The sequence below is a fragment of the Oratosquilla oratoria genome, chromosome 11 (genome assembly GCF_046742065.1).
Source record: "Oratosquilla oratoria isolate Oo_2021 chromosome 11, ASM4674206v1, whole genome shotgun sequence".
NCBI lineage: Eukaryota > Metazoa > Arthropoda > Malacostraca > Stomatopoda > Squillidae > Oratosquilla > Oratosquilla oratoria.
The window spans coordinates 34,002,665-34,024,581 of NC_134787.1; the positions used below are offsets into that span (position 1 = coordinate 34,002,665).

The 21,917-nt window shown below is 39.2% G+C and overlaps 1 protein-coding gene across 5 annotated transcripts in view; it reads left to right on the plus strand.

Moving 5' to 3' along the window:
• The window catches only part of LOC143029719 (putative ATP-dependent RNA helicase DDX10), a 61,297-nt gene that overhangs the window by 27,509 nt on the left and 11,871 nt on the right, over positions 1-21,917 (plus strand). For all 5 annotated transcript variants that reach the window (XM_076192579.1, XM_076192583.1, XM_076192580.1 and 2 more), the window contains 7 exons: positions 546-732; positions 3,769-3,945; positions 4,443-4,585; positions 10,628-10,842; positions 16,298-16,416; positions 16,799-17,095; positions 20,175-20,311. In XM_076192579.1, coding sequence (XP_076048694.1) covers positions 546-732; positions 3,769-3,945; positions 4,443-4,585; positions 10,628-10,842; positions 16,298-16,416; positions 16,799-17,095; positions 20,175-20,304 — 1,268 coding nt within the window. In that variant the 3' untranslated portion in view covers positions 20,305-20,311. The remainder of the gene's footprint in view (positions 1-545; positions 733-3,768; positions 3,946-4,442; positions 4,586-10,627; positions 10,843-16,297; positions 16,417-16,798; positions 17,096-20,174; positions 20,312-21,917) is intronic.

Sequence of the window (21,917 nt, forward strand, 5' to 3'; positions counted from 1 at the left end):
CATCTAGTGCCCCTTCACCCCATCCATCTGTCTCATTCTTGGTCTTCCCTTCAAGTTCCTTTCATTCACTTCTGCTTTCCACACTCTTTGTGTAGATCTAGGTGTGAGTGAAAGTGGCAGAGGTGGGGAGAACCCTTAACCTGCATGGGGCCGAGATGGGAGAGATGAATGATTTTTTTTTATGGGTGTGTTTGGGTGAATAATTTGACATGGCCACCCCTTTACAAAGGAAAAACATCTTAAGGTATTTGTATGTTGGATAATCTATGAGCTATTAAAGGGTTAAGGCTCTTCATGATTTTGTTCTGGTTAACATCAAACAATCCCATTCAGCTTGGAGAGCACTCAGATTCTTAAGTTCAGATTTATAAATTGATAATGTGATTTTGATGGTGGCTGTATACCTCTAAAGGAATAGTGATTTCTTCTACTTTTTTGTACCCATTTTGGGTATTACACATGTTTGAATGTGCATTATATGAAGTGGACATGTGCTTCAACATGTATATTTTTGTACAAAATTGCCCTTATCCCAAAACTTTCAGATTTTCCATTGGTAGACTGGGTTGTACAGGCAGATTGCCCAGAAGATGTTACAACGTATATCCACAGGGTTGGCAGGACAGCACGATTGGATAGGGCTGGGAATAGCCTTCTTCTCGTTACACCCTCTGAAGAACCTGCCATGATTGCCAACCTTAATGCACGCAATATTGTGGTAGAACAACTTAGGTAAGGCACTTACTAAAGACACAGTCTTAAATATATACATGCCCTGTGACTTGTTGCATGTGCCTTAAGGGAGTGTCACATCGCTTTATAGAGTAGGTGAAATTAAATTTTCAAATATGCATTTAATGAACTTAGGTATAATTACCCCTTACATTAGTGTATAATTTCTCAGGGTAGGGTCTTGATTGAGAGGATTAGGAGAGGAACAGAGGGAGTAATTGGTGAGGAACAGTGTGGGTTTAGGACAGGTAGAGGTTGTGTAGATCTGATTGTTGTGGTAAGACAGACATGTGAGAAAGCCATAGGAAAAGGTAAGGACTTTTTTGGGCTTTTATAGATTTGGAGAAGGCTTATGACAAGGTAGTCAAAAAGGCAGTGTGGGAGGTATTGCAGATATATGGGATAGGAGGAAAGCTTTTAGGAGCTGTCAAGAGTTTTTACAAGAATAGTAGAGTGTGTGTCATGATTAGAAATGGAGAAAGTGAAGGGTTGAGGTAAAGGTGGGACTTCGTCACCCTGGCTGTTCAATTTATACATGGATAGGGTGATGTGAGAGGTAAGTGCAAGGGTGGTGGGTTGGAGATTGGAGATGGTTAAAGAAAATGGAGAAAAGTGGGAGATAAGCCGGCTGTTGTTTGCGGACGACACTGCGCTTGTAGCAGGATCAGAGGAGGGATTGAGAAAGTTAATGACAGAGTATGGGAAAGTGTGTGAAAGAAGGAAGTTGAAGACAAATGTGGGTAAAAGTAAGGTGATTAGATGTACAAGGGGTGAAAGTGTCATCAGACTGGAAATGAGTATTAAGGGAGAGAAACTGGAGGAAGTGGATAATTTTAGATACTTGGGTGCAAATGTGGCAGGAAAGGGAAGAGTGGAGGTGGAGGTAGAATGTAGATTGAGAGAAGTGAGTAAATGCCTTGGGTGGATTAAAAAGTGTAATGAGAAATAGACATTTGGGAATTGATGCTAAGAGGAGATTGTATGAAGGAGTGATTGTGCTGACAACACTGTATGGGGCAGAAACATGGAACATAAGAGAGAAGGAGTTTGAATATGTTTGAGATGAGGTGTCTGAGAAGTATGATAGGGGTTACTAGGCTAGATAGAATGAGAAATGAGGAGGTGAGGAGGAGAATGGGGGTGGAAAGGGAGTTGAGAGATAGGGTGGATGAAAGAGTATTGGGATGGTTTGGACACATGGAAAGAATGAGTGAAGATAGACTAGTAAGAGATGTGGACAAAGTGAACATGAGGGGGTGACCTAGGATGAGATGGATGGTTGGGGTAAAAGGGGCTTTGGGGAAAAGGGTAATGTCTGTTGAAGGATGGGAGAGGACAGAAGGTAGGGGTGAATGGAGAATGGTTGTATATGGATGATGATGTGATCCATGAGATGGAATGGGAGGTGAGGGAGTATGTATGAGAAAAATTGATGCAGCTCGAAGGGATGTCTCCCCATCTTCTCCTTCCTGCGTGAGGGGATGTGGGGGGAGAGGGGTCACTGATTTAATGAAGTGGCCTTGCTGTGGATATTCTGTGTCTTGCGACACTGCTTCTGACCCAGGGCAGTGGACAAGATGCAGGTATGACCCGTCATCTAGGAGGTGCCAAGATAGGAAGGAGGGTGGAGGGGAGTGTGATAGGGATGGAATGGGTGGGGGTGGTTTTTATGCCTTTGTTTTTTGGCTACCTCCCTTATAAGGGGGAAAAAAGCCTTTGGTATATGTATGTACCAGAATTTTTTTAATGATTGCTGGTGACACTCCCTTAATCTAGTGCTTTGTTGTAGGAAAAGTTTTTATTTTTTTTCTCTCTCTCTCTCTCTCCTTTCTCCAGTTGAGAGAGTACTCTGTCCTGAACAGATCATAGTTAAGGAAGGGTCTGCTTTTTTGGTGCACCATGGTAAGAAAAAAATTGATATTTACCACAGTTTGAATGTCTGATGGGTGCAGTACATCTTAATCAAACTCACACTCTCTCTATACATAGAGAGAATGGTCCAACTGAATGGTCTTATTAGAACACACATTTTTCTGTTATCAGATACCAGATCTTTGAGATAAATGCTAGATGAATGTGAAACAATACATTTTTTTATGGAGTGCAGAATTGGGGGAGTACATATTGTATGTATGTATGAATGAATGAATCGATAAGCTTCTGTTCATAGGGAAGGGAAGGTGATAGGAGAGTAGAAATACCTGTGCCAAAGTAATGTTGATTTTTGCTAATATAAGAAAATTTAACCCCATTAGTATTATAAAGATTTTGTTATAACAAATGTTGGTTGATTTTATTCAACTGAGGAACTGCCTGGGGGACTGGCAGTGGATACTTGCATAAGGTGGGTCTGAGAGTCATCTTCTTGCTGCCCATCTTCAAACACTCAACTTGTTCACTTTCATTTGGAGGTGCAGACCTGGGTGGCAGGGAAAACACTCAAGTCTTCAGACAGGGTCCAAGATCTCTCTTTATTAACTTGTTCTTTATTCCCTCCACCTGTGAGCACAAAGATAGCTGACACTTGGCGACAGCTCTCCTCCTGCTACTTTCACCCAGTGACATAGAAACAGTCTCACACTAATACAACACAGTTAATCCAAGGTTTCTTCCCAGAGAGATCCATGGAAGGGCCCAAAAACCATTACACCAGCTGCTGTGGAGGTGCGGGTTTCCAGTCAATGAAACTGGAGGCAACAGTTGAATGATTGATTAGGTTATTTTAATAATTTAGGTAGTATTTGCCCAAAATGGGTTTGGTTACTTGCTGCACACCCTAGGCTGGGGCTAGCTTCTCAACAGAAAACAGTTGTTGGATATTTGCTGTATGTATCATGATAATATAGGCTTTGTGGGATTTAATAACCACATCATTATTTATATACCAAAGGCCCTTTCTCCTTTTGAAAGCGGGTTTGCTAAATCAAAACACACACCTGTATCAAACTGTTAAAGCCTGTTTAACCACTCCCCATCCCAGCCTGTTGTAAGTTTAAATCCTATTATCATATACCATATGACATTACTTCATTATAGGGTTGATCCTCGCAAAATGCAGTCCATAGGAGTGAAGGTGGAAATAGTTCTTAGTAAATATGTCAACCTGAAAGAAGAAGCACAGAGAGCTTTTAAGGCATATTTGAAAAACATTTCCTTGATGAGGGACAAGAAGATCTTTGATGTCTCGTCAGTGGACCTTGATGCTTATGCTAGGTAAGGAAGATGATGTTTTGCACTCAAGATTTGAACCTCTTCAATATGAGTCAAATACTTGTGTGCACATTTGGCACAATGTTGATAATCACAAAATATGACCAAGCCTGTTCACAGAATATGGGGATCACTCAGCTACAACCACAAAATAGATATACTGTAATTAGGGCACCAATGCTGGCATCCTCATATATCCACTCATGTCTCATGTTGCTGACATCGGTGTTATTGTATACTAAGGGTTAACCCTTTTCCCTACTGTGGTGGGCTGTAATTTTGTGGAGAATGTACATACATATCAAAAGCCTGTCAAATGATGGTAAATTTTATTCAGCTGAAGAACATATTCATGGACTTAAAAAGGAGTTTAATTTGTTAAAACCCTTTACAAGGAGGATTATTTCCAAGAGTTGAATAAAAGTCTGTAATAAAATATGTAAAGTGTACCAATGGTTGGAATGATGACCTTTAATAGTTCTCTTGTATGTCTGAACCAGGTCACTAGGACTTGTCGTCACTCCAAGGGTGCGGTTTTTAGAAAAGCAAGTGAAAAGCAAGCTTAAGAAAGGGACTGAATCAGATGCCAGTATGGAAAATCCAGATAAGAAACAGCCTCGTAAAACAATGGACTTTGGAGCAGGTATGTTTATTGTGTACTTTGACTAAGCCATCTCCCTTGTAACAGGGAAATGACTCTAATGTATTTTCACATCATTATTGGCCCTTTTACTGTCATGCATACATAACCTGTCAGAATAATGTGGTACAGTGGTAAAGTATGTATAGTTGGCAGGCCAACACCAGGTTATGTTTGAGTTCTAAGCACTGCAGCTATTTCTGTTATGGATTGCAAATAGGCAGGGTGAAGTATAGTTAATGTGGTTGTCCAAAACTAATGATGTGTGCACTGCCAGTCATGTCACTACAGTGAGATTTAATCTATTCTATTATTCCCATCGAAACTGATTTTCCCATGCTGCTTCATTAAATGGTGAGGGACAAGTGATCACTCCCTCCTAGTGACAGTCTTGCAAAATAGATGTCAGAGAGAATTCTCTCTTTGTCACCCATCTTCAGAAACCATCAACACACTAGCCTCCTTCTAGAGATACTGACATTTTGTCTCTGGACTGGGCCCAAGATCTTTCTGTATCAGTTTTATTTCCCCCACTTTTTCACATAAGGAGAGCTGACAATTGGCAACTGCTCCTCCTCTGTTATAAGCCAGTGTTATATAAAGTCCCACACCAATACAGATGGCGGTTCAAAGTTTCTTCTCAGAGAGATCTATAGGAGGGCCTGAGGATCATTGCCAACCATTGTGGTGCTGTGGGTTTCCTCCAGTGAAACTATAGACAACAGTTATTATATTTATATGGAGTGAATGGAGAGTGGTTGTAAATGGATGAAAAAATTATGTGGCCTGAAGGGGTGTTCTTGTGTGTTACATAATTTTTTTGAGTGAATGAGGTGTGTGTGTTAGGGGGATCACCATATAATGAAGCAGTGGGGATAAAACAGGTTGGGGCCTGCATGCCTTTGACCAAAGCATTGTGTTGGAGGACAGTGATGACCCTTTATCCACAAGATGGGAGGGATAACAAAAGGGTTTTTGGTGGGTGTGGAATGGGTATAGGAAAGGTATGTGCTTTGACTTGGCCATCTCTTGTATAAAGGAAAAAAACCCTTGTTGTATGTATCATAAGATGACACCTCTTCCTCCTTGTCCACTCAAAATTATTTAACCACTTCAGTATGACTCAAATTCTTGTGTGCAGCATCAGCTGCCATATGTAATTTGCATCACACTACTTGCATTATGAAATATAAAGTCACTGCTGTATTACTTGTTCTCTTTTACTCTGAGTAATAATAAACACAGAAAACATGATCAAACCAGTTCACAGGATCCAGGGGTAACTCATGTACAACTACAAAAAATATAATCAAGATGCCAATGCCAGCATCCTTGTGTACCCACTCGTGCCTCATGATGCCTATGTAGGGGTCATTTTACTGAAGTAGTTAAGGGCTGCACCATTCTTTTATGTATCCACAACCTCCTATTCACTCCTATGTAATCTTTTTCCTAACATGCTTCATTCCACCCAACATTTCCTTTACTGTATAATTCATCTCTACATCTACTCCTCTTTTCACTGCCATATACAACCTCAAATGCTGAAAACTCCATTTCCTCCAGTCTCTCACACTTCACATTCAAGTTCAACCTGCCTCTCATCATCATTTCTTGTACATCTCATCACTTTACATTTGCCCACATTCTCTTGTAACTTTCTTCTCTCACACACACTTCCAAACTTGGTCACTCGCCGAACTAACATATGAGCAAAGACTATCCAAATTGAACCTACCAACTCTGGAACAAAGAAGAGAAAGAGGAGATTTGCTAACTATCTACAGAATAATGAAAGGAATGGAAGTTTTAGACAGGAACGACCCATTACTGTGGGAAAACTGTAAAACAAGAGGACATGGAAAAAAATTGAAAAAGGATAGTTATAGAAAAAACTTGAAAAGGAACAGTTTCCCACACAGAGCAATAAATACATGGAACAAATTAGACAACAAAACAGTATGTGCTAACACTATACAAGATTTTAAGATAAAACTTGATGCGGAGAGATACAAAGACGGGTCACCACGAGCATAGCTCCCCTTCCATATATTACAACTAGGTAAATACAAACTAGTTCAGTCTCTCCTCAGAACCAACAAATGCAGTGTCATCTGCAACCAACAACTGGTTCATCTCTTACATCCCTATTAAAGAGAGTAAGTACAGAGGAAGACTGCGAATCTTTTCAAGAAGACCTTGACAAAGTCTGGAAATGGAGTCAAAAGAGTGAAGTGAACTTCAAAATTAAGAAATATAGTATAATGGAATTTGGAAAAAGCAAAAATAGAATCTCGGGCCAATATAAAATTGGTACAAAGGAAGTTAAAAAAGTAAACTCGGAAAGGGACCTAGGAGTAACTATCTCAAATGACATGACACCAGACAAACATGTCAACAAATTAGTCGGAGAAACTTTTAACTTATTAAGATCAATGAAAGTAGCCTTTGACTACATGGATGAAGAAATGGTAAAGAAAATACTAGTTACACTGATAAGACCAAAATTGGAATATGCAGCATCACTATGGACACCTAGTACCAAAAAAACATAAAGAAACTAGAAAGAATTCAAAGAGCAATGACAAAGATGGCACCAACACTTTGCAATTTGACATACAAACAAAGATTGGATAAACTAAATTTACCAACCCTGGAACAAAGAAGAGAAAGAGGTGATTTGCTAACCATTTACAGAATTATGAAAGGGATGGAAATTCTTGATAGGGATGACCTACTAAAATGGGACAGAAGAAATACAAGAGGACACGAGAAGAAACTTAAGAAAGACAGTTACAGAAGAGATCTGAAAAAGAATAGCTTCCCACACAGTGATAGATATCTAGAACAAACTGAATGAGGAAACAGTGAGTGCTAAAACTATATATGACTTTAAGAAGAAACTGGATGTGGAAAGATACAATAGCGGGTCACTACGAGCATAGCTCTCTACCTGCAAAATACAACGAGGTACAACTAGAGACAAAAAATTCGAACTGGGAAGATGTGAAAAGTGGCGTCCTGCAAGGCTCTGTATTGGCTCCTTTAATGTTTGCCATTTATATAAATGATAAGGATGAGGGAGTAAATTGTTACATGAACTTCTTTGCTGACGATGCCAAATTACTCGAGAGTAAGAACAGAAGAAGATTGCAGATCGCTACAAGAAGACCTAGACAATATATGGGAGTGGAGTCAGATGTGAGATGAACTTCAACATTAAGAAATGTAGCATAGTGGAATTTGGAAAAAACAAATATAGAGTATCGGGTTAATATAGAATTGGAAACAAAGAAGTCAAAAAAGTCGATTCAGAAAGGGACCTTGGAGTAATCATCTTAAGTGACCTGACACCAGATAAACATGTCAATAAATTATTTGGAGAGACTTTTAACTTATTAAGATCAATGAAAGTGGCCTTCAACTACATAGATGAGATGGTTAAAAAAATAGTGGTTACACTGATAAGACCTAAACTAGAATATGCTGCAACACTGTGGGCACCTAGCACAAAGAAGAACATAAGAAAATTAGAAAGAATCCAAAGAGCAGCGACAAAAATGGCACCTACACTGTCAAATCTGACATACGAACAAAGATTGGAGAAATTACATCTGTCAACACTGGAACAGAGAAGAGAAAGAGGTGATTTGTTGACCATTTACAGAATTATGAAAGGGATGGAAATTCTCGATAGAGATGACTTATTAAAGTGGGACAGAAGAGAAACAAGAGGACACGAAAAGAAACTAAAGAAGGACAGTTACAGAAGAGACCTGAAAAAGAATAGCTTCCCACATAGAGTGATTGATGTCTGGAACAAACTAAATGGAGAAACAGTGAGTGCCAAAACTATACACGATTTTAAGAATAAACTGGATGCGGAGAGATACGAAAATGGGTCACTACGAGCATAGCTCTTGTCCCGTAAAATACAACTAGGTAAATACACACACACACACACACACCTACATATAGAGGACATGAAAAGAAACTAAAGAAGGACAGTTTCAGAAGAGACCTGAAAAAGAATAACTTCCCATATAGAGTGATTGATGTCTGGAACAAACTAAATGGAGAAACAATGAATGCCAAAACAATACACAATTTTAAGAATAAACTGGGTGCGGAGAGATACGAAAACAGATCACTATGAGCATAGCTCTCCTCCCTTAAGATACAACTAGGTAAATACACACACACACACACACACACCAAGGGCTTTTTTCCTCGTACAAGGGAGGTAGCCAAGTCAAAAGGCATATACCTACTCCTTTTTGACCTTCACACATGTTCTGTTACTCATGTAAGAAATTATGGCAGCCTTCAACAGACTTTCCTATATATCATATATCTGCAGTACACTCCACAATACCTCATCAGTGTATCATGGTGCCAATTGGTAAATGGTATGGAGTGGGAAGGGATGGTAAATGGATGGTAATGGGTATGGATAGTAAATGGTAAATGGGTATGGATGGTAAATGGTAAATGGGTATGGATGGTAAATGGGAATGGAGTGGGCAGGGATGAAATAAGAAACAATATAGATTTAATATATCTAGACTTTGCAAAAGCTTTTGATACCGTCCCACACGAAAGACTACTTACTAAATTAGCTTTACACGGAATAAGTGGTAGCCTATTAAGTTGGACTAGTAATTGGTTGAATGGTCGAAAACAAAGAGTTGTTTTAAATGGAAAAACTTCTAGATGGGAAAATGTTACAAGTGGAGTTCCTCAGGGTTCCATTCTTGGGCCACTTCTATTCATAGTATATATGAACGATATAGACCATGGACTAAGATCTACTGTTTCCAAATTTGCTGATGATACAAAACTGTGCGGAATGGCAAATGATCACTTAAACCAATTAGATATTCAAGAAGATTTAGATAAATTACAGCAATGGTCTGAAAAGTGGCTAATGAAATTTAACACGAGTAAATGCAAGGTAATGCACATAGGTAAAAACAACAATAAGTACGATTACAAGTTATTTGGAAATTCGTTAACAGAAGTGGATAGTGAAAAAGATCTTGGCGTAATTATCAGTAACGACCTCAAATCATCCAAGCAGTGTATTTCAGCCTCTGAGAAAGCAAATAAGATTCTAGGACTGATTGCGCAATCTTTTGATTTCAAAAGTCCATCGCTCATTAACAAGCTATATAAATCGTTAGTTCATCCACATTTGGAATATGCTGTTTCTGTATGGTCACCGAATCTCATTAAAGACATTGACATTGTGGAAAAAGTACAAAGGCGAGCCATAAAACTGATTCCAAATATAAAAAATAAATCATACGAAAATCGACTAAAACATATTAATATGTTGACCCTAAAAAAGCGTAGACTCAGAGGTGACTGGATACAGGTCTTTAAGATTCTAAAGGGAATTAATAACACCAAAATTGACGAAACTTTCACAATGAATGAGAATCAGAAAAGAAATGATGGTCTCAAACTATCCGTAAATAGATTCAATTTGGAAGTAGGTAGAAACAACTTTGCCAACCATGTAGTTAATGAATGGAATAAAGTTCTTGCACAGGTAGTGCAATGTAGTTCAGTTCGAAGCTTTAAGACTCATCTAAATAAACACCTAAGCAAGATGCTGTAATGATTATAATTTATTTTATATTATTTGTTTTTGCTTTGTTATCATTTGTGTGTTTGGTTTTCATTTATTATTAGTTATGTGTCAATTTATTATTATTTACTGTTTACCTGTTTGTTTGTTATTCAACTATACCTATGCATTTATTTATGTATTTTGTTTGTTGCATACATTATTATAGTTTTTTTTTTATAATTATTATTTTATTATTATTATGTTGTTGTTTTTTCGCATCCGACCTAGATATGGACCAAAAGGTCTCCTGTCGGCATGCTCCGCCTTTGTAATCCTTTGTAAAATGAGTTTGAGTGAAATTATGCCTTCTGACTTTGGCCACCTCCCTTGTAAGGGAGAAAAAGCCCTTGGTATATGTATGTATATCTATTTTTCCCTCTCATTTCATCTTTCCATTTATTTGCACACAGATGGCAGTGATGATGATGATGAAGATGACTTCTTGACACTTGGGAAGGAAAAACATCAAGATTCAGATAGTGCTACAGATGAAGCTTCATTACAGATGCATCGGAAGAAAAAACCTGTTACAAAGGTTGCAGCTGTTAAAAAATTACTGAAATCAAAAGTTCCAGTAAACAAGAGAATTGTATTTGACGGAGAAGATGAAGATCCTGCAAAACTGGTGAATATTAATTTGCTTCAATGCAAGATATATATCTTATTTTAAGTTGTCATTATTCTTTATTCCCCCCCCCCCAATAGATTTTGTTTTGATGAACACCAAATACCCCAGCAATGAAATTATATGTCATAATGATAGAAGAATGAAAAGGGTTCTCTGCCACTAACATGAATATAATTATATTTGTGGATTTGCCTATGCCGTGTCGTGTCCTTTTTGGCTACCCCCCTGGTAAGGGGGAAAAAAGCTGTATGATGTATGTATGTATGCCTATGCTTTGGGGGATTAAAAAGTGTAATGAGAAATAAACATTTGGGAATGGATGCTAGAGGAGATTGTATGAAGGAGTTATTGTGCTAACAGCACTGTATGGGGCAGAAACATGGAACATAATAGAAGAAGAGTTTAAATGTGTTTGAGATGAAATGCCTGAGAAGTATGGTAGGGGTTACTAAGCTGGATAGAGTGAGAAACGAGGAAGTGAGGAGGAGAGCGGGGATGGAAAGGGAGTTGGGAGATATGGTTGATGAAAGAATATTGGGATAGTTTGGAGACATTGAAAGAATGAGTGAAGAAAGATTAGTAGAAGAGGTGTGGAAGGAGTACACATGAGGGGGTGACCAAGGATGAGATGGATGGATGGGTTAAAAAGGGTATTGGGAAAGAGGAGAATGTCTGTTGAGGAAGGAAGGGAGAAGACAGAAGATAGGTGTAAGTGGAGAATGGTTGTGTATGGATGATGCTGTGATGCATGGAAAGGAATGGGTAGGGGATGGGGCAGGGTGAGGGACTATGTGTGAATGATATTTTGATGCAGCCTGAAGGGATTTACCCCATCTTCTCTCTACATGAGGGGACAGAGAAGGAGAGGTGCTGATTAAATGAAGCAGCCCTGCTGTGGATATCCTGTATCTTGCTATATTGCTTCTGACCCAGGGCAGTGGGCAAGATACTTCATCCAGGAGCCAAGAAAAGAGGGAAGGAGGGGTGGTGAATACAGTAGAAGTGGAATATGTGGGGATGGAATGAGTGGAAGTGGATTTATGTCTTTGACTTTGGCTACCTTCCTTGTAAGGGAGGGGAAAAGCTGTTGGTGTATGTATGTATGTATTTACCTAGTTGTATTATACGGGAAGGGGAGCTATGCTCGTAATGACCTGTCGTTGTATCTCTCAGCATCTAGTTTGTTCTTAGATTCTTGTATGGTTTTTGCACACACTATTGTTTCATCCAGTTTGTTCCAGGCATCCCCTACTCTTTGTGGAAAACTATATATATATATTTTTTTCAGATCTCTTCTATAACTACCCTTTTTGAGTTTTTCATGTCCTCTTGTTTTTCTTATATCTCACTTTAGTAAGCCTTCTCTGTCAAGGACTTTCATCTCTTTTTCTTAATTCTGTAAATGGCCAATAGATCTCTTTTTCCTCTTTGTTCCAGGGTTGGTAGTTCCAGTTTAGACAATCTTTGTTCATATGTCAATTTTGAAAGTGTTGGTGCCAACTTTGCCGTTGCTTTTTGGATTCTTTCTAACTTCTTTATATTCTTTTTTGTGCTGGGTGTCCATAATGTTGCAGCATACTCCAATCTTGGTCTTTTCAGTATGACCAATATTTTTTTTACCATTACTTCATCCAAGTAATTAAAAGCCACTTTTATTGATCTTAGTAAATTGTAGGTTTTTCGGACTATTTTGTTTATATGCTTGTTTGGTGACATGTCTGTTAATAATTACTCCTATGTCCTTTTCGGAGCTAACTTTTTTTTACTTCTTTTGTACCAATTTTATATCGTCCTGATATTCTTTTTTTTACTTTTTCCAAACACCATTATACTACATTTTTTGATGTTGAAGTTCACCTCCCACTTTTGGCTCCATTCCCAGACTTTGTCCAGGTCTCTTTGTAATGATTCACAGTATTTTTCTGTACTTTCTTTAGTAATTTTGCATCATTTGCAAAAAAAGTTCATATAACATTCCACACCTTCATTAATGTCATTTATATATATAGCAAACATTATTGGAGCTAATACAAAACCTTGTGGGATTCCACTTATCATTTCTTCCCAGGTTGAGTTTTTATCTCTAAGTGCCACCTTCATTTTTCTCCCATGCAAGAAATCTTCCATCCATTTCAATAAATTTCCTTTTACATCTCCTGTTATTTCGAGTTTTCTTAATAGCTTCTTGTGTGGTACTTTATCAAATGTATGTATGTATGTAAGCATATTCTTGGATTTTTCATAGAAGAAAAGACCAGACATTCTGTAGTCTCTAGCCCATTGCCCATCAACCCCCACTCATCCCCCATCCCTCTTACCCAGTTAAGTTGTTGTTTGACCATCACTGAGAATGTTACTCTCCCTGCTAAGCCATTTTATTTTTTTATTTTTTATTTTTTATTTTTTTTTTTTCCACATGTATGCATTACAAATTCTTAGAACTTTACCAATTATTGTACAGTACTGTACTGTTATTTTGTGTTGAAGAGGGCTTGTTTTTAAAGTCTAGGGCTCTAGAATGTTTTGATATATTGATGTTGATTTAACTGCCTTCCAGGAGTTATTTCATTATGTCATGTGTCTAGGGTGGTTAGAAATTATTAACTTCTGTGTGGGTGGGGAGTTGCTTGTATACTGTAGTGGTGAAATGAGTAATTGAGCAGGGCTTGGCTTGTTCTGAACCAACTTTGTACATACATACATACATATACCAAAGGCTTTTTTCCCCATTACAAGGGAGGTAGCCAAAAAACAAAGGCATAAAAAACCACTCCCACCCCTTCCATCCCTGTTCCACTCCACCCCCTTCCCTCTCTCTCATCTTGGCACCTCCTGGATGATGGGTCATCCCTGCATCTTATCCACTGCCCTGGGTCTGAAGCAGTCACAAGACACAGCACATCCACAGCAAGGCCGCTTCATCCCCACCCACTTCACCCCCATTCACTACCCCCCCTCCCTCCCTCCCTCCCTCTTATTTTGGCTCCTCCTGGATGACAGGTCGTCCCTGCATCTTGCCCATTGCTTTAGGTCAAAAGCAATGCAGCAAGACACAGCACATCCATAGCAAGGCCACTTCATTTAATTGGCAAATCCCCCTTTCTGTTCCCTCATGTAGAAATATTTAAGACGAGAGAAATCCCTTAGGGCTGTGTCTAAATATCATTCATACATAACCACTGCCTAACCCCACCAACTCCCTTCCATGTATCACATCATCATCCATACACAACAATTCTCCACTCACCCCTATCTTCTTCCTTTCCCATTCCTTCCTCAACAGACATCCCCCACTTGCTCAATGCCCCTTTTACCCCATCCATCCATCCATGACCTCCTCAGTTGCCCCTTCCTTTTCACTCCATCCACCTCTGCCTTCCACACTTCTTTTACTAATCTTTCTTCACCCATTCTTTCTGTGTCCAAACCATCCCAATAGTCTTTCATAATGTACATATACATAGTTGTCTATATGTACCTAAAGTTTTTCCCACCTTACAGAGGAGGTACCCAAAGTCAAAAGGCATAATTCCATTCCCTCCAGTTTCATCTCCACCTACTCCACTCCCACTTATTACCCCTCCCTCCTTCTTTTCTTGGCTCCTCCTAGATGACGGTTCATTCCTATATTTCACCCATTGCCGTGGGTCAGAAGCAATGCAGCAAGACACAACACATTCACAGCAAGGCAGCTTCATTTAATTGGCAACCCCCTCTTCGTCCCCTCATGCATAAAAAGAGAAGGCAGAGAGAAATCCTTTCAGGCTGCATCAAAATATCATTCACATATAACTGCTCCCTAATCCCTCCTATCCCCCACCCATTTTCTTCCATGCATTACAGCATCATCCATAAACAACCATTTTCCACTCATGTGAGGTGGAATGGGTGGGGGGTGGAGGGAGAGGGAGTATGTGTGAGAAAAAATTGACGCAGCCTAAAGGAATTTCTCCCTGTCTTCTCCTTTTCTGCACGAGGAGACGGAGAGGGGGGGTCACTGATTTAATGAAGCAGCCTTGCTGTGGATGTGCTGTGTCTTGTGACACTGCTTCTGACCCAGGGCAATGGACAAGATGCAGGGATGACCCATCATCCAGGAGGTGCCAAGATAAGAGGGAGGGTAGAGGGTGGAGGGTGATACGGATGGAATTGATGGGAGTGGTCTTTATGCCTTTGTTTTTTGGCTACCTCCCTTGTAAGGAGGACAAATGCCTTTGGTGTATGTATGTATATATGGTATATCTATATATATATATATATATATATATATATATATATATTATATATATATATATATATATATATATATATATATATATATATATATATATATATATATATATATATATATATATATGTACAACACTGGGTTTCAGTGATTAGAGATACATTTTAACGACCACAATACACTTTAATTCTAAGCCATCAACATCGGGAGACCCAATGGAGGCCACAACCAGAAATTGAAATGTGGTACTGCCGAGGACTTGAATTCAGCGATCACATGACAAGTGCCATAGTAACTAACCAACTACACCATCTTGATGGCGTAGTTGGTTAGTTACTACGGCACTTGTCATGTGATTGCTGAGTTCGAGTCCTCGGCAGCACCACATTTCAATTTCTGGTTGTGGCCTCCATTGGGTCTCCTGATGTTGGTGGCTTAGAATTAAAGTACACTGTGGTTGTTAAATATATATATATATATATATATATATATGTATATATATATATATAATATATGTATATACATATATATTATATATATATATATATATACATATATATACGTACATATGCATATATATACATACATATATATATATATATATATACACATACATATACCAACGGCTTTCTCCCCCCTTTCAAAGTGAGGTAGCCAAAGTCAACAGCATAAATCCACTCCCATTCACCACCCTCCCTCTTTTCATGGCTCCTCCTGGATGACGGGCAAAATATGTATATAAGGCTAAATATATAATGTATATATGATAATATACATGTATTCAGTATTAAAGGGATCAATAAAATTTTAGTAAAGCATCAATATTGGTAATAAGAATGGACCAGCAGTGGGTACCTGCAAGTAATGGCCCATAAGATGGACATCAGATTGGCAAAATATGTATATAAGGCTAAATATATAATGTATATATGATGATATACATGTATTCAGTATTAAAGGGATCAATGAAAATTTAGTAAAGTATCAATATTGGTAATAAGAATGGACCAGCAGTGGGTACCTGCAAGTAATGGCCCATAAGATGGACATCAGATTCATCTACTTGTAGCTGGTCTTTGAAAATCATCAACACTGTTGCCAACATCTGCAGCTGCAAACCTACTGGTTTCTCCATGGTGTGACACTCAGTGTGAGTTATTTAATCAATACTCTAGAATTGTATTAGTCTCATGGACATTCACAATCATTTATTCTTCCTCAAAGGTTTCTTCAGCAGCTGAAGAGGAGGGAGGGATTGACATTGAAGTGATGCAGAAAGTTATGAAGGAAGAAGATCGTCTTGATAAAAAGGTCCAGTCAGCCAAAATTAAAGATAAACACAGGCAAGTGTCATTACAGTTTAAAATACTTCTGCCAGGCTAAGATATTTACTGTCTTAGTGGGGTAGTGTGATTTTGTTTATTTTCATAATCAGTCAATTGTGTTCACATGTGAGGAATTCTCTATTTGTTAAATTTCTTTTTATCCAACTATAATGTAGTTCTGACTGTCATTGTATAATTCAGTGGAGCTGATGTGATACTGTCTTCCTAGTACAAGTTTTCCTAATATATAAAGAAAAAATTATCTTTATTGTGAAATTTTATTTTTGTTTAAAATGTTTGAGAAAAAGATCCCTATGGTATCATTTCTCACAATCAAAATTTGGATGTGTTACTAGTGGAGCAAGATTAGTATTGTGAATAGAAATATTTTCTTTTCCAGGAAAGAAAGGCAGAAAGAAAAAGCAGAGAGGAAAGCTCAGAGAAGAAAGGATGAGGAAAAACAAGATGAAGAGGAAGATGATGATGATGATGATGAAGATGAAGATGAAGATTTTGATGAATACACACAGGCTATCATTGATGAACTACCAGATCCTGATAAGCTTTATAAGAAAAAGAGTGAGAAGGAGGAAGATAGTACAAGTGAAGAAGAGGACAGTGAAGATAATGAAGATATTTCAGAGGAAGATGAGGAGGAGGAGAAAGAGGAAGATAATGTTTCACATGCAAAACCAAGGTATTGCTAGCTTTTATGTTCATTTCAGGTACTATATCTTGGACAGTACAACTCTATAGTTAATTAGACAATTGTAATTAGGGTTTAGGGAGAAATGCCAATGTAGTGGTATTGGGAGACCTTAATGAGGTAGGAAATGAACCAATAGACAGAGTGGTTGGGAAGTGTGGAGTTCGAAGAAAAAATTGTAGTGGAGAGTTGATGGTGGAGATGTGTCTAGAGAGTTGATGATAGCAAATATAGTGTTTAGGAAGAAAGTCAAGCATAAGTACACATGAGAGAGGGTGGTGGACGGAAGGGTGGTATATAGAGTATTAATGGATTATATAGTGGTAACCAGGAGAATAGTAGGAAGAGTTGAGGATGTACATGTCCTAAGGGGAGAGAGTGGGGGAATATCTGATCAGTTTTTGGTGGAAGGTAAGTTGATAATGGAGGATAGATGGAGAAAGAGGAAAAGGACAGAAGGTAGGGAGGTGCTTAAAGTGAACTGCTTAAATGAGAAAGAAAAAGAAGAGTACAAGAAGAAGCTGAGAGAAGAGTGGGAGAGAGTGAATGATAGAGTAGAACTAGGATTGGAGGAGAAATGGGGATGATTCAAGGAGGGAGTCACAAAGTATGCAAAGATGGTGTGTGGAACAAGGAGAACAGGAGAAAATAGAAGGAAGGGTAGTGAGTGGTGGGATGAGGAAGCAAAGAAGGTTGTAGAAGAGAAGCAAGCAAGCATTCACAGATTGGTTACAAAATAGGACAAAAGAATCATGAAAGGTATAAAGAGAAGAGAAGTAAAGCATAAGATAAAGGAGGCAAAAAGGAGAGATGTGAAATAGGGTAAGAGTATGACAAAATTTTGAAAGTAATAAAAAGATGTTTTGGAAAGAAATTAAGAGAGGAAGAGGAGCCAAATCTAGTAGAGAAGAAAAGGTAAAAGGTGCAGATGGAGAGATGATAATGGAAGAGACGATAAGATGAAGATGGGCATAGTATTTTAGAGAGTTGCTAAATGTGAAGGAGGATAGGGATGGAAAGGTAGTTGCAGTGGGAAGCACTAAGAAAATGACTGTGATGAGTGAGGAAAATGGAGGAGAAATAAGGAAAGATGAGGTGAAGGCAGTTGTTAAGATGGGTTGGATGGGTGTCATGCAGAATGTCTAAAAAAAGGAGGTACAGTGATGGTGTACTGGCTGGTGAGGTTATTTGATGTTTGTTTAAGAGAGGGTAGAGTGCCAGAGGACTGGAGGAGTGCCTGTATAGTTCCACTTTACAAGGAAAAAGGGGACAAGTGTGAGTGTAGGATTTTCAGAGGGATTAGCTTGTTAAGTGTAGTTGGGAAGGCTTATGGGTGGGTCTTGACTGAGAGGATTAGTAGAGGAACAGAGGGAATAATTGGTGAGGAACTGTGGAGTTAGGACAGGTAGGGGTTGCGTGGATCAGATTTTTGTGGCAAGACAGATATGTGGGAAAGCTTTAGGAAAAGGTAAGGATGTTTTTTGGGCCTTCATGGATTTGGAAAAGGCTTATGACAGGGTAGATAGGAAGGGACTGTGGGAGGTATTGCAGATATATGGGATACAAGGAAAGTTTTTAAGAACAGTCGAGTTTTTACGAGAGCAGTAGAGCTTGTGTTAGAATCAGAAATGGTGAGTGGTTTGAGGTAAAAGCAGGACTTGCCAGGGATGTTGTTCAATTTAAACATGGATGGGGTTGTGCAAGAGGTAAATGGAAGGATAATGGGTTGGGGATTGGAGATGGTTAAGGAAAATGGAGAAAAGTGGGAGATAATCCAGTTGTTTGCTGATGACGCTGCACTTGTGGCAGAATTAGAGGAGGGACTGAGGAAGTTAGTGACTGAGTTTGGGAAGGTGTGTGAAAGAATGAATTTGAAAATAAATGTTGGTAAAAGTAAGGTGATGAGATGTACAAGGGAGAAAGTGGCAGCAGACTGGAAGTGAGTATTAAGGGAGAGAGACTGGAAGAAGTGAATAGTTTTAGATACTTGGGTGCAAATGTGGCATGAAAGGGAGCAGTGGAGGTGGAGGTAGAATGTAGATTGAGAGAAACCAGTAAATGCCTTGGGGTATTAAAAAGTGTAATGAGAAATAGGTATTTGGGAATGGATGGTAAAAGGAGATTGTATGAAGGAGTGATTGTGCCAACAGGACTGTATGGGGCAGAAACATGGAGCATAAAAGAGGAAGAGAAGTTTGAATGTGTTATGTGTTTGAGATGAGGTGGCTGAGAAGGATGATAGGGATTACTAGGCTAGATAGAGTGAGAATGTGAGGAGGAGATGGTGGTGGAAATGGAGTTGGGAGATAGAGTTAATGAAAGAGTATTGGGATGATTTGGACATATGGAAAGAATGAGTGAAAAACAATTAATAAAAGAGGTGTGGAAGGAAGGAATATGATGGAGTAACCAAGGATGAGATGGATGGATGGGGTAAAAGGGGCATTGGAAAAGAGGGGAATGTCTGTTGAGGAAGAATAGGAGAGGAGAGAAGACACGGATGAATGGAGAATGGTTATGTATGGATGATGTTGTGATGGATGAAAGGGAATGGGTGGGTGATGGGGGGTGAGGGAGTATGTGTGAAAAATAAATTGACGCAGTCCGAAGGGATTTCTCCCCGTCTTCTCCATTTTTGCATGAGAGGACAGAGAGGGGGAGTTGCAGATTTAATGAAGTGGCCTTGCTGTGGATGTGCTGTGTCTTGCGACACTGCTTCTGACCCAGGGCAGTGGGCGAGATGCAGGTATGGCCCATCATCCTGGAAGAGCCAAGATAAGAGAGAGACAAGGGGTGGATGGGAGTGGAGTATGTGGGGATGTAATGGGTGGGAGTGGTTTTTATGCCTTTGTTTTTTTGGCTATCTCCCTTGTAAGGGAGAAAAAACCTTTGGTATATGTATGTATTTTGTTATTGATTTGTAGCCTTGAATAAATTCAGGGGTTGTTATTTTAGGAATATGCCGAAAGATGTAGTGCCTTTTTCATTTCATTTATGCAGAATGTTATCCTAACAGTTCTGTCAACATTGTAGTACACAAAATAAATAATCATTTTCTGGTCTCCTACAGTGGTAAACGGAAAGCACAGCCATATATCAAGGACGCCAAGAAGCCACGTGGTTTTGCAAACAACTTAAATGACATGTCAACAGTTGAAAAGGAAGAATTAGCATTACTACTACTCAGGAAAGGAAAATAAGTATCTGGTAGGTATTTGTCTATATACCAAGAGCTTTTTCCCCCTATAAGGGAAGTAGCCAAGTCACAGGCACATACCTACCCCCACCCTTTCCCCCCACTCATCTTATCTCCTCATGGATGGTGGGTCATCCTTGTATCCCACCCACTGCCCTGGGTCAGAAGCAATGCAGCAAGAGACAACATATTCACAGCAATGTCACTTCACCTAATTAGCAACCTACCCCTCTCTGTCCCCTCATACAGAAAGAACATGGAGAGAAATTCTTTTGGGCTGGTCAAAATATCATTCACACATAAGCATCCCCCTATCCCCCAACTCCCACCCCTCCTTTCCTTGCATAACAGTATCATCTATACACAGTCACTCTCCACTCATCTCTATCTTCTGCCTACTCCCTTCCTCAACAGACATTCCCCTCTTGGTGAACGCCCCCTTTACCCCATCCATTCATTTCATCCTTGGTTGTCCCCTCAAGTTCCCTTTACTTCTGCTTTCCACACATCTTTTACTAATTTTCCATCACTCATTCTTTCCATGTGTCCAAACCATCCCAATACTCTTTCATCAGCCCTATCTGCCATCTCTTCCACTTCCATTCTCCTCCACACCTCCTGGTTTCTCTTTCCAACCTAGTAACACCTACCATATTTCTCAGATTTTTCATCAAACACTTTTCCTCTCTGTCTCCCTTAAATTTCATTACAATGCTGCTGACACAATCACCCCTTCATACAATCTCCTCTTTGCATCCATTCCCAGATGTCTATTTCTCATAACACTTTTTAATCCCCCAAGGCATTTACTTGCTTCTCTCAATCTACAATTTACCTCCACCTCCATTCCTCCCTTTCCTGCCACATGTGACCCCAAATACCTAAAGCTATCCACTTCCTCCAGCCTCTCTCCTTTTAGACTTACTTCCAACTCACTGCCATCCTCTACCCTTGTACATCTCATCACTTTACTTTTACCTACATTTGCCTGCAACTTTCCCCTATCACATACCTTCCCAAACTCTGTCACTAACTCCCCTAAACCTTCCTCTGATCCTGCCACAAGTGTAGTACCGTCAGCAAACAACAACTGGCCCACCTCCCATATAAGAATCCCAGTTATCCAATATTCTTAAGGAATGTTTAACAAACATCATGACTATTTTTCTTGTTGAGATTCATTAAATATTTTTGAAGTGAAGAGAAGAAAAGTTGAAATGTGTTTTAGATCAAATGTCTGAGAATTATGGTAGGGGTTACTGGGCTGGATAGAGTGAGAAATGAGGAGGTGAGGAGGAGAGCGGGGTGGAAAAGGAGTTGGGAGATAGAGTTGATGAAAGAGTATGGGAATGGTTGTCTCATGGAAAGAATGAGTGAAAATAGATTAGTAAAAGAAATTTGAAAGGCAGAGGTGGATGGAGTGAACAGGAAGGGGTGACTGAGGAGATGAATGCGGTAAAGGGGACATTGAGAAAGAGGGAGATATCTGTTGGGGAAGGAAGGGAGGAGACAGATAGGGGTGAGTAGAGAATGGTTGTGTATGGATGATGCAGTGATGCATAGAAGGGGGTGAGGGTTAGGGAGTGGTTATGTGTGAATATTTTGACATAGCCCAAA